This window comes from Diadema setosum, chromosome 6 (genome assembly GCF_964275005.1).
Source record: "Diadema setosum chromosome 6, eeDiaSeto1, whole genome shotgun sequence".
NCBI lineage: Eukaryota > Metazoa > Echinodermata > Echinoidea > Diadematoida > Diadematidae > Diadema > Diadema setosum.
The window spans coordinates 14,062,028-14,076,053 of NC_092690.1; the positions used below are offsets into that span (position 1 = coordinate 14,062,028).

Here is a 14,026-nt window from a genome sequence, read left to right on the forward strand (position 1 = left end):
TTGATAGTATTCCCCATGTTACTTTGTCTTTAAGAAGCAAAAGAGAATGAGACATGCAGAGGCACAGGACTCCAATTCTTAGCAAGTCTATCATTAAGCTGTTTCTTCAGGAGATCTAAGAAAGCAAGTCTTAGATAAGTGGCATTTAAAGCTGATCATGTATTGGTGCCATACAAGCTCTTTCTGCGATATCCCTTTGTACCTCGTTAGGATTCTACTGCGAGCTAGCGGCCATCGAGCCCAACCCCACCAGCCAGTCTTATGGGGACGTGTGTCCAGTCGGTCACTACTGTCCAGAGGGAAGCTACGCCCCGACGCCCTGCGAGGCGGGGACATACCAGCCTCACAACATGATGACAAATGAATCGGCCTGCCTGCCCTGCACACCGGGCATGTACTGTAACACCACTGGACAGGCGGCAGAGTCTGGTAAGGCTGCCCTCTCTTTCTCCTGCTGGTCAGGTTTGACCACATGATCACTTTGAAAGTGTGGGATTTGTCATGAGTTAGTGTTTAAATTGATAAAGGAAAAGTGTTATCTTCTCATTTATCACCAAGGCTTTCTTGTTAAATCTTGTATCAGCTACTTTGCTATGTTTGAATATTGACACATTGTATTTAGAGTCTCTCATTTAAAAAAAAAAACAAAAAAAAAACACCACAAAACAAAGTTAAAACCCTCAACCCATGGAATATTTGAAACCATTAGTATATTCCAACAACAGAAAATATCTATTGAATGACTTATTTAAAAAGTACATTACGTGAGAAGTCAAATTTGCCAACAAAGAAGTCATGGATATTGATAGCAAGGCAATGTTGCTGAATGAAAAAGCATCGCTGCATTATACATTGAAATTCCCTAGGTTCATTTCCAGTGGAGATGTGTGACTTTCAAATATTGTACATATGTATGTGAGAGCTTTGTAAGCACAAATAAGGCTAGGCAATTTTTTCCATCAGATAGCATAATGTCATGTGTCGGAGAGCCCCAACCGTTGTGTATAAAGAAACCACATCAGAAATTTAAAGAAAAATAAGAAAATTCCTTTCATTCTTAGAAAGCACATCATTCCAGAAGTAATCATATTAGACACAGTTGGTGAAGAAGGTGCATTATATGAACTTTTCTGTGAGTTAGCCTGACTTGCAATAATAAAGTGTCACATCATTAGATTATGCAGTTAGGATCTTTGTTATTAGAAAATTAATCATGAATGGGTAATGAATGGCTGGTGTTTTATATGCTTTGTTCCTCCACCCCCCCCCCCCCCCACAATCCCCAGGTGATTGCTATGCTGGTTTCTACTGTACGGGTGGGGCCAGCTCCCCAGCCCCCAGAGACGGAGTGACCGGTGACATATGTCCAGCGGGTTCCTACTGTGAGCAGGGCTCACCAGCACACGTCTACTGCAACAATGGCACTTACACCAACTACACTGGAGCTTCGGCCTGTGACGATTGCCCTGCAGGTGGGACAAAATTTCACTTTCGTGAATACAGTCTAGATTTATTTTCTGACATAAAATACTTTGTACAAGTTTTTGTACATTTCATTTTTCTGTTTGTCTTGAAGACCCCATAGCATCAAACCTTGCTACCTTTGCAAGTTTTGTTTTGAAAAAAGAAAAAAGAAAAAGAAAATGGTTCATTCTGGTAGTCATCCTCTGATTTTATGTTTGCACTTTGCCAGTTTGTAGAATATTGTGTCTTAATTCCCATTCATCTTTCCTCATTTCCTACCTCTGATATTATTATTCTGTTCTGCATTGTATTACTCCAGTTCTGTTTCATTTTCCTAATCTTCTGTACATTATATCTTATCTTATATTTACTCAGACACTATTTCACCACCATTAAGATTATTATATACTGCAAAGGATTGTTAGCCATTTTAAAGGTTTGAAACATATCAGTTCATAGAGTTGGGCTACAGATCCTAATGTTTTATCAGATTTTCCCAACCAGTGTTGGGATATTTCTTGTTTGTTGTATTTTCTCCCAGGTTTTGTGTGCAGTAATATTTATATGGTTTTGGATCAAAGATACCGTCTGGTTGTGTATAACCCAATTTCTCAAATGATTCGGCACACCGTACACCAGGGTACCGTTGTAACCCGGGGTACCGCGTTGTATAGCGCCATCTCATGCCCATTATTTATAATGCGTATCCGAATTCAGACACGCCGATTCTGAATTCGGATACGGCAAAGTCGTCGCAATGAACTAGCACCATATAGGTGTTTTTCGAAGTACACTTGCATGCATTAATTGATGCATAATCACAAATAAAAAAACATTTTTGTGCATAATAATACTAAAAAATATTTTGACACATTTTTTGGTAAGCCAGGGTACAGCGCTGAAAAAAAATAATTAATTCAACAAAATGGCGAATTTTCATTTGGTACCCCAGGGTACCAAATACTGCATCAAATGCAGATACTGTAAATGATCAAGCATGCAGCCAAGTTTGAATCAAGATTTAGCAGTTCTCCATGTACTGTCTCGAATTAAAGTAAATCTTTACACTGTTTTAAATCCTCCTGCTCTGCCCTTTCCCCTTCCCCCCCCCACCCCCACATGTGTACAACCCCAGGGTTCTACTGTGTGAATCGTGACCGTGCTGACCCCTGCATCACCGGTCACTACTGTCCAGCCAAGACCGGCGCCGACCTGCAAAAGTGCCCGCAGGGTACCTACAACCCCCAGATGGGTCTGTATGATGAGAGCCAATGCCAGCAGTGTGACGGAGGGAAGTTCTGCCAGGAGGCCGGCCTGTCTCAGGTCTCAGGCAACTGTACGGCCGGCTACTACTGTGAATATGGTAGGTTGGGAAGCGTGACCTTCTCTAAGCCAGTTTGCAGTTCCACTTTGCGCACGAACAGAAAAGGGTCATTTGTACAATCAGGCATGTCTGTTTTTGAATTCACTGAGATAAGCATCCCTGATGTAATGATTTTTCATGTAGGCCAAACCCTTGTAAATGGTGGGTACGAGCACATCCAACTGACAGCAATTTAGCAATGTTATTTATTTAGCAATTTTGGTAGAAAGTTGGTATGTAGCAATTTTGGTAGAACGCATTCAACACAAAACAATGACTACCCAGATGAATGCATGTCGAAGTGTCAATTGACAGACCATTCTTGTCTTCTGCTCTGCGCAAGATCATTCTTTGTTTGAATGTGAATTCCATTAATTGTGAGCATGCTTATGCATCATGTTGCTTTTAAAACAAGTGAAGTGCCTAACCAATTGAGAAAAAAGAGAGGTCATTTGTACCAATGTCCCCAAAAGCTAACTGTGAACTGGCTTATTGTACACTGATTGCTACCATGCCTGTATGCAGTTGATACCAATGTGTCCAAAAAAATGTCAGCATGTAATGGCAGTGAAGAAAATTACCAGTAGTACTTCATGCTCTATAGGCATTTAGTCAAGAATATTGTAGTTGTAATTCTTTGATAAAAGATGATGCCACCTTTGCACAGTATGATCTTTTTGTCTGCGATGAGCATTATGCATGTTTGTAGTTACTGTGGCAACGTGACAGCATATGGTGTAATATTCAGAAACTGACGCTTTGTTCCCTCACGGCTCTTAGGCGAGATCATTATGTGCGATTAATGCAACATGCTGTTTGTTGGGGAGGCAAATAACATCTCAGTCAATCTAAATTATGCGCATTTTAAGGAATGACATCATGCTACTTATACAGAAAGTATTTTGGCTCTTGCAGTCAAAGTGCAGTTACATACTTGCACAGAGGTTGAGAAACTGAAGCATCAAAATGATGTGTAATTGAACAACATTGACAAAACTGCTCCTTGATTTTGTTGGTTACTGAATCATTTGCAAGAATAACAGGACAATCCCTAGATGAAGAGAATAACACGGACCCGAATTCCCAAATGGGAATTATCATTTTGCATTAACCAAACATAGCTCAAGAAAATGCAATTACGAGGTACTAGTATATGCATTCTGGCCAGAGTCAATGAATGCCTTTGGACCCCAGACTAAAAAGAAAAGAAAAAAAAAAACTGATTTAGTTTGTTCTTGTTGCAATCGCACACATAAAAAATGGAAATACCTAATTTAAAGTTATGCTTATTGAGCATATGCACTTTTTCCTGTATACAATTCCAGGTGTGGACATGCCCGAGCCGACTGGTATAGGAAACACAGGGGTAGGGGGTGTGTGCCCACCGGGTCACTACTGCCCAGAGGGTAGTGTGGTGCCCCTTGGGTGTCCAGCTGGCTACTACACATCACTGTCCAACCAGGATGAGTGCACCGAGTGTCCAGAAGGATTCTACTGCCTGCAGAATGCTACCACTTATGAGGACACCATCTGCCCCCCTGGTGGGTATTTGCACCCCTCTCGCTCCCTAGCATTAACCCGTTGGAGACTAGTCCCAAGCACACGCTGGCAGTCTTCTATGGGAAATGTGTGTTTTACCAAAATCAGCCTGTCCTCAATGCGTTAAAGCTTTGACATTTTTAAGGCTTTTTATAATACTTGAGATAAGAGATGGTCATGTGGAATTGAAAAGAATATCGTGTGATGTGTGTGTTCCAAACAGATCTCAAAAAGACTGATGTTTTGCTGTTCCGAACAGGTCTCAATAGGACTGACGTTCTGCAGTAAAGACAAAAATGATGTTATTCAATGTTTTTAAACATAGTCAACGACAAATCAGCACATTGGATTGGAGCCACCATATTACAATGTATGTGTAGTAGTACCATCATACCTTAAGGGAGCAAATTGAATTTTTGTGCTAATTTCCTTTATCTATATTTCTCTCTTCAACTGGGCACAGTCCAGGCATTCCAAGTGTTCTCTTGCGTGCTATTATCACTAAATATGGGAAGATGGTGAAAAATATTAAGCATTAACTTTATATTCCTTCACGTGTACTAGTTAAAATGATGGTGTGTTTCATGTGCGATTTTTATGTAAATGATTGAAAAAAACAACAACACTTACTTGAAAATGTTATTCCAGTACACTCATCGCACAAATTGTAGTTGTCTCAGAGGTTTATTTCCTGAACATGACTAGAAAGCTTTGTTAAAGGTGGTCACTGCCAGGATTCAGTGCCCCCAGCTTAACGAACAAATCTCCACAAGCGCCTTATGTTCTTCAGTGAAAAGATGTTTATGGTATTACAATGCACATCCAAATTAAGAGCAATAGATAAAATGGATATGAATAAGACATTTTAAAGTATCAAGGATTTGTACAAACTTGCAGCTACAAATCCCTGCAAACCTTCAGGCGTGAGTCATCTAAATTCTGCTCTGTGTATCTCTGCAGGTTATTATTGCCCACCTGGCACCAGCAGCCACTACGAGAACCCGTGCCCGAGGGGGTCCTACAACCCAGTCAACGGGAGTAACAGCCTTGAAGACTGCCTCTCATGCCCACCAGGACAGTACTGTGAAAGTGAGTCGTCCTCTTCTCGTAAAATACTCTCCACATTCTAATTCATTTTCTGCTCTCAACAATTCAACGTTTGGCCAGAAATCATCAGTGTATCATACCCTGTGCTTTCATGAACACAATCTCACTGTTAAAGGGCTTTTGGTTCATAGAGAAAACAAGCAAGTTACAGTCATTTAATAAATGACTTTGAAATAATATTTCAAAGAAATACTTCTTTGACAAATTTTTGCCTTCAATGTTTATCACGTAAAGTGAGAAGTATATTTCACTGAACAAAAATGTAATTTTCACTATTCAAAGAGTGCAACAAAGTGTTTAATTTTGCTTGATTTCTACATATTCTGGGATGTGAACTCTGACCTTTGACATTGGATGTTGTCTGTTCTGACAAGCTATGTATATGGCTGTCATACATGCACCATAATCCAGCGTGAATTGAAATGGAGGAAGAGTCTTCAACCAACCTTCATATTTGTGAATGGCAGCATTCTTTCATTGAAAAGGGGATTTTGAAGGAACTTGATTCTAAATGGTCTGAATAACTAAATCTATAACAAACCTTTTTCTTTGTACAAACTTTGCAAAATAGTTCACAAAAACAGCTTATGATAATGACATTTAGAGTCAGGATTATGATGATTACAATGATTTCACCATTTTATGAATCATTTATTTTTTATTTTTGCAGCTGATGGCCTGAGTGAGCCTTCAGGTAACTGCAGCGCTGGCTGGTACTGCACAGGAGGCTCCTACATGGCCATGCCTCTCCAGTCGGACAATGCCACTGACCTCTCCGAGTGCTCCTGCCCACTCTCCAACTACACCGGCGGCAAGTGCTGGCCCGGAACGTACTGCCCCAGCGGTAGCTACTACCCGGTGCCCTGCGACCCTGGCTATTTCTGTATGAACTATGGACTGGCCCTGCCGCAGGCACTCTGTGATGCAGGTACTACAATCTTTTATAAGATTGTTTGTCCGTGTGCAAAATAACTCAAAAAGTTGTGCACGGATTTGGATGAAACTTGCAGGAAAGATTGAGAATGACACAAGGAACAGATGAATAAATTTTGGTAGTGATCCAGAAATTTTTATGGATTTTATGAAGGATTTTCAATATTTTTTGAGGTAGGGTCAATGAACTTAGGAGATCAAGCTGCGCATTTTTGAGGTTTTCATACGCGCACTAATTTTAAGTTGAAAATCAATATAAGCAGTTTAAAAAATATGATCGAAGGGTTTCAGTATATCAAAACTCTGTGTAACATTTTTCCAGTAGAAACACAACATTGAAGATTTCATGACAAGCTGTGTTAATATCTTATTTGACCAAATCTGTCTTCCCACGTCCATTTCTTGTCACTAAAGAGCTTGTGTTTTTTTACTTCTTTGGAAATTAAGTGGAAAATATGTGAGCTGTCTGTCCAGTGAAATTTTGACAGTCTAGGTGGGTTGACAAAACCATCGTTTGTTTTCTTATGCCTGTGATTGCATATCTTATTTGTAAGTTGTCCTGGGTGGTGCATTGGAAGAATGCTGCAATGACACAATAGTGCAATTGTATTGCCATGTAAGTTGAAATGTTACACCATCAACTATTGTGTCTTGTCTATATCCAAGGTTACTATTGCAATGGCAGTGCCTCCGAGCCTGACCCAGACTACGGCCTGTGTCCAGAGGGCTACTACTGCATCGAGGGATCGGCCACTCCGGAGCCTTGTCCATCCGGCACTTTCTCCAACACATCAGGTCAGTGGCGTCAGTGACAACTGCGATAAGTTTTCAAGGCTTATTTGTGTGTTTCTTTTTTTTCTTATTATTCATGTCAAGATAAAAGAAGAATTGATATAGCTTAAAGGTAGCTTTTGATATTTTCCTTTGTGTAGTAACAACCAGGAATGTCCTTGAAATGCCCTAACAAATTTTTTATATAATTTGATACACAATCATACTTCTCACCACTGAGGGCGCTATACTGATAAGGTTTTTCACAGAATACATCTTGCATCAATGTATTTAATGTGAATTCCTTGGGGAAATGCAGCAAGTAATAAGGATTAATCTAAGTCAGCATAGTGTAACATGTATATAATACACTGCATGTATAATAGTTTAATATTTCAATGATTCATAACAATGGCTCACTCTGTGTGGTCAGCTGTTCTGTGAATTATCACTGCATCTGGAGGTACTGACCATTGCACTACAACTCTTCATTTGTCACGTCAGGCAACGTTGAGTTGAATGACTGCCGTGCCTGCACGCCGGGCCGATACTGCGCCGGCAACGCCCTGACCGCTCCCACGGACGACTGCGACCGAGGCTACTACTGTCCAGCCGGCCAGGACACTGCGGCCCCGGAGGAGTTCAACTGCACCATTGGTCACTTCTGTGTGAGGGGCAGCCCAGACCCGACTCCTTGCCCATCTGGAGAGTATCAGGATGAAGTGGGCAGCTGGGCTTGCAAGGACTGTAGCCCTGGATAGTGAGTGACAAGACTTGAGTACATGCATTATTATTTTCTGGACTTTGGAGATTTAAATGAATCAGCAGATTGCAAATAGAAATATCTCATTGAAAATAAGTAGAGCTGTAAGTGTTTTTTTGTATGTGTGGTTTTTTTTTTTTCTTATTGTGCAAATAAATAGAGTGGGATGAAATGAAATCCATGAAATTAACAAATGTTTTAGGTTCTTCACATGAAGCAGATAATTGCCAATTGGCCATTCCATTATCATCCTCACATCCCATGGTACTTGTCAATCATGCGTAATTTAATCTCACATGAAGTTTCATATATTATTTGTAGAAGCAGTGCTGGTGTGTGACTTGTCCGTAGTCTGTAGCTGTATCAGCTATTTCATAATGTTGTATTTCATTGTGTTGCTTTTTTTTTCTGTCGTTTCTTGTATTGCTTGTTCAAGAGAAAAGACAACGTTTACTAACTGCCACATTGTGCCATAATTACAGCTACTGTGATGCCAATGAAGCCGCCACCTACTACGGTGTAGCTTCCCACGGCGTCGTCATGCCAACCATCTGCCCCGAGGGCTCGTACTGTCCGTCCAGAACTGAGTACGCCACCGAGTACCTCTGCCCGTACGGTTACTATAGCAACAGGACCCAGCTGGACAGCGAGGATGATTGCCAGGCGTGCCCTGGAGGAACCTTCTGTGATGATCTCGGTGAGCATCTCATCTTTATCATCACTAATTGGGCATCTCCTTGGAGACCATAACTGCTGGCCACCCAAATTGCCTTTTTATAAGATCTCATCTATCAATAATACAGAAGTGCACCTTTTGCAAGCACAGATTTAACCCTTCAGATGCTTTGAGGACTGATTGACACACAGAAAACTCCATAGCATTGTACACACTGTCCAAAGTCTGTACCTCAGAACGGGTTAATTTCAATCACTGCCGTTCTGGAAGTGTCACTGGGCAATTATAGTCTGCACGGATGTGAAATGCTAGGTTATGTCTCTACCATTCTTCATAATCCTTGTATCTGATATAAGCCAAATACACACAACATTTGAAGTAGACTCTGTCAGTGACCACATCCAAGTAGAGACAAAGTCAATCTTATTCTAAAGTTGAACTGGGTGAAGTTGGTTTAATGTAGGCCAATAAGATTTAGTTATCTTACTTCCTGGTAGTATTGTTTTATTCATGTTTATTGGTTGATATGTGCTATGTTCATGGCCTGGTCTGACTTACTAGAATGAATGACCTTTATTACCAATTAAGGTAAGACTCAAACTGAGGTTATGAATTAAATCCAGTGAATAAGTGAGATCAATTTGTCAGATGTACAGTGTTTAGAAATGTGAACCCATGGATCTTCACCCCCCCCCCTCCTAGCACGCATTGTCATGGGATGTGCATTTTTAGTGGGCTTCTGACAAATGTTATCCCCAAATAGGTCCTAGCCAGACAGCTCACCCTCATTCTATAGCAATATTGCTTAGTCTTCTTAGGATCACACTTTTAGTGAGAATTCACTCAAATCCACTTCATGACAAACCCTTTTCTCCTTGACCTTTAACCCTTGTGCCCACAGGACTCACCCAGTACAAGGACCTCTGCGATGCCGGATATGTCTGTGTGTCTGCCGCCAACAACTCGCGCCCCACGGACGGAGTGACCGGCTACGAGTGTCTGCCTGGCTACTACTGTCCAAGAGGCTCGTACCAGGGGGTCAAGTGTCCGCAGGGGACCTTCAGCAATGCCACTGGCCTCGAGAATGTGACGGAGTGCGAACTTTGCACCCCAGGCAGTTTCTGCTTAGTGGAAGGTTTGTCATTGAGGAATTATCTTTAACCCGTTGAAGACTAGTCGCATCTATACTTGGGCAGGTGTCTTATAGAAATGCATCTTGGAGCAAAATCAGCTTGTCCACAATGGGTTAAGTTCTGTTATAAAATGGATTCAAGAATGTAGCCAATTGGAAGCGCTGAAATGAGTCACGTGTGCTTGTATTAAATTCTCACTAACATGCACGGCCGACGTCACAATGTTTGCACTAGCAGTGCGCATTCAATCAGTTGTTACAAGTGCGTCGCACGCTACTATACGCGCTGTCAATCCTGTAAACAACTCCTAGTTCGGGCTGCCGGCCGGCCTTTCTTGTTTGCATAACATGTGTGGCGTACGTATACTCTTATACTTACAGTACTTATATGTGTGCGGGATTTACGAGTGCGACGTGCGTAAATGTTTGGGACGAACATCTTCGGACATCTTGATCCACAAAGTTACGTGAAAAATGCTGTTAGTTTTCGACCCATTTTATAAAACAAATGATGCACAGGATTATTTCGTGGCGTTAGTGGAGATGCAGCTCACTCTCGGGTATTTACAATGTAGTGCAACATGCACTCGGCTTCGCCTCGTGCATGTTTCACAATTGTAAATACCCTCGAGTGTGCTACATCTCCACTAACGCACTCTATCCTGTGCATCATTTGTATATTAGATTCCATGCTTGCTTCTCTCCTCCCGTGCATTGTATATTTGACCATTGACCTTTGAATGAATTATGAGATTAAATGTTTTCTATTTCAATTCCATAGAAATATGTTAACCAAAGCTACATATGTAAATGATACGTGGAATGTTGTAGAAGGACTCAACATATATTTGCTTGATCTGCTACAGTATTCTGTATAAAGGCCTAAAGTCTCAATTTTACAGAGGTATCAGTGCCTTATAGAACGTTGTTCAAAAATTATTTTGTATTTGATATTCGTGTACTGCATTCATAGAGCAATGTTGATTGTCACATCACAACCTGAACACCAGTTGAGTTGGCAGTTGCTAAGAAGGAAGGAAGTGCAGCAAATGGTTAACATGCTGTGATTATTCAAATTGATGAAATTCTTGCATCGAGTTCTTTGATTTTGATGCTGTGATTATACTTATTGAAAAAATTTTTAACTCACAGGATTGACTGAGCCAAGTGGCGATTGCTACGAGGGTCACTATTGCAGCCTGGGTGCCATCAACCCGAATCCATCAGGCGAGAGCTATGGGGATGACTGTCCCGCCGGATCCTACTGCCCAGTGGGCAGTTGGGAGCCCACTGCCTGCCCCGTTGGGACGTACAACCCGCTGACTAACAGGGCTAATGTGACCGAATGCCTGCCTTGTCCAGGCGGCAAGTATTGTGATCAGCTGGGACAGACTAACTATACAGGTGAGACGAGACAGTGTTTGCAGGGTTGTAGACAGTGTGGGTTAGGTCCCATACTCTGTATGGGGGTCATATTACGCGGCCAGCGCCACATTTCTAAAAGTGGGGGAAGGGGGGAAGGGGAGGGCCAGTTTATCATATCTGGTGTCACTTCCGGGTTTCATCAGTTAAAAAGAAAGAAAGAAAAAGGACTTCAGTGCAATTTTCTGGTGCCACTCTTGGGTTTCTTCAGCTGACAAGCAAAAGAAAAAAAGAAAAGACTTTACCCACTGCCACTTCCAGGTTTCATCAGCTGGCATCAGCTTCCAATTGACATCGACTAACAAGCAAAACAAAAAAAGCTTAACCACATTTTTTTTTTTTTTTGCTTTTGCCACTTCTGGGAAAAAAAAAAGGTGGAGGGCCCAAGTGGTTAGACCCTATGTATTCCTATGTATTATAAAAAGAAAAGAAAAAAGTGAGGGGGGCCTGAGCCCCGCTGGCATTACATTTGATATTTTGGTGGTCCGAAATAAAAGGAAACATAACAATCCTCCTGATATATGTGTTTTCTTTTGTCTCAGGCTCTTCTCTGATTCATAAACTTAATGTATGACATTTATTATATAATTGTTTTTTGTCTAAATCAGGGGATAATGACATTAGCAAAGAATCATGTATACAAAACAGCCAGGCATTTATACGTACAGTAAAAATGACTGATAGGAAAAAAAAAGAAGATGAGCACTTAAATTCAGATGATATGATATTAGTGGAAGTATTTTGTAGAGCAAGATTTTATCAATGAAATTATTCAAAAGGCTTTAGAGAGGACCTAGATGTGTATTCAGCAAATCTCATGGTCATGGTTTCTTCCAGGTGAATGCGACCCTGGATACTACTGTGTGAGTGGAGCAGACAACCCAACCCCAACGGATGGTGTCACGGGAGACGAGTGCCCCACAGGAGCCTACTGTGTGCAGGGGAGCAGCGAATTCACCCCTTGTGCTGATGGTATGCTCATATGACACTAACAGTGCTCTGCACTAATAAAGTAGCAGTTTGGGAAATTTGTTTCGGCAAAATGTTTACAATATTCCATCCTTGAGACACTGATGGCTCATTAACATAGATGTTGCTCTGACCATAATTTGGGTTTGGTCTTCGCCTCATTGTTCTGTCTCTGTAAACAATGTTAGCATGCACAAAGAAGATACACCCAGTATGTTTGATGGTTAACATCTGTAGATGCTCATTTATGTAGGATATTGATACTACTAAAGTTTTTGGTCTCTATCTGCCTCCAAAAGGTGACTACATGAACCACACCCGTGCCGATGCATGCTACATCTGCCCCGCCCGTTACTACTGCTACTCCAACAAGGTCAACCCCCTGCCGTGCCCCATGGGATACTTCTGTCCCATTGGAACAGCCCTTCCAGATGACATGTGCCCCATTGGTAAGTCACAACATGTCATTCACCATCAAGCCTTGAAAGCAACCTTTGAGCAAAGTTTCACCCAAATTCATTGCAAGGAGATATTCTGTTTGCAATAAAGTGGGCCAAGCCTTGGCTCTAACTGCCAGTACACCATGCTGTGAAAGATACACTGTAGAATAGGCGGCCTTCCAGGAATTCAGATTCTTCTTGCCTTGCAATTCTATTTCATTTTGATGTCACAAACATTTCCTTCCTAGAGAAAGTTGGGCCTAACTCATTTTGGATTTGTTACATATTCTGATGTAGGAATTAAAAACCAAGATATGGGTTACCTCCTCATCATCGTTTGGGTTCTATTCATCTTGATGACCACCACAGAGCTCTGTTCATATGAGCCACTTTCTGTTTGTGACAGCAATTGCACTTCCTATGAACCAGCATGAGACTACGTCTTAAGAAATTTATTCGTAGCATGGAGAAGGTCTCCTAATTTCTTACATTGTTCGGAAACTAAATACTGCAGTGTGGCTAACCATTGATGTCTTCAGTGGCTTTGCTTATACGTTTTACAGCCAACATAATTTTCAAGTTGCATACCCTACTGATGTTTGATGTCAAGTGATATGGTCAGTGTCATCAATACCTTATGATCATCTTGTTTTTTTCCTGAACCTTTTACTTGACCAGGTACCTACGGTCCAGATCTACTCCTGGCCACTGCTTTGGAGTGTACCCAGTGCGATCCGGGCTACTACTGCGACACCCCAGGCAGGGTGAACGTCACCGGACCCTGCGCTCCGGGCTACTACTGTGAGCTTGGTGTGAACACACCAGCACCCAATAACAACAACACTGGCTATGGAGGTATGTTTGACTTCAAATTTGAAGTTAAATACTAGGTGTATACCATATTTCCTATTGAGCTTTGAATACACTCGTTTTATTTGAATTTGTTCTGACACTTATCTAGTACTTGACTTAAAATTTGACCTAATGTAATTAGTCCTTCTCCTTTCATACTAATCTCTGCTCAATACAAGATATCACATAAATGAATCTGTACAGGGGGAGAAATGTGTATATTACATGTACATTAACAAATTTCTGTATGATCATATGGCATTAGAGCAATGATCCTCCAAAGAAGAAATACTGTTGGAATATATTCAATCCATGTGGTCATACATTCTTGTTTCTCATAGCATGACTCTGGTACTGTCATCATTTAATCTCTTAAAAGTAAAGATGAATGGGACTATATGTTTTCAAAATTATTAACATACAGTGTACAGTAATAAATGAGTGAAACTCCTTGTGCTTGTTGACATTTACTATGAACTCTCCTACTCTTGTGTGATGGCATATACTGTTGAAGGCTAAGACGTTAATGAACGTTAATGAAATTAGGAAGTAATAAAAAAAAAAACCTTGCTCACTCTCAATTGCTGTATTCAAT

The 14,026-nt window shown here is 41.1% G+C and overlaps 2 protein-coding genes across 2 annotated transcripts in view; both read left to right on the plus strand.

The window, feature by feature from the left end:
- Positions 1-7,032: 7,032 nt before the first annotated feature.
- LOC140229554 (cysteine repeat modular protein A-like) lies at positions 7,033-8,690 on the plus strand. The gene is made up of 3 exons (XM_072309802.1): positions 7,033-7,201; positions 7,682-7,937; positions 8,423-8,690. The coding sequence occupies exons 1-3, from the start codon at positions 7,033-7,035 to the stop codon at positions 8,688-8,690; spliced, it is 693 nt and encodes a 230-aa protein (XP_072165903.1).
- A 3,885-nt stretch (positions 8,691-12,575) lies between these two features.
- Positions 12,576-14,026, plus strand: part of LOC140229555 (uncharacterized) — a 61,781-nt gene continuing 60,330 nt past the window's right edge. Inside the window, exons 1-2 of the mRNA XM_072309803.1 lie at positions 12,576-12,588; positions 13,258-13,434. Coding sequence (XP_072165904.1) covers positions 12,576-12,588; positions 13,258-13,434 — 190 coding nt within the window. The remainder of the gene's footprint in view (positions 12,589-13,257; positions 13,435-14,026) is intronic.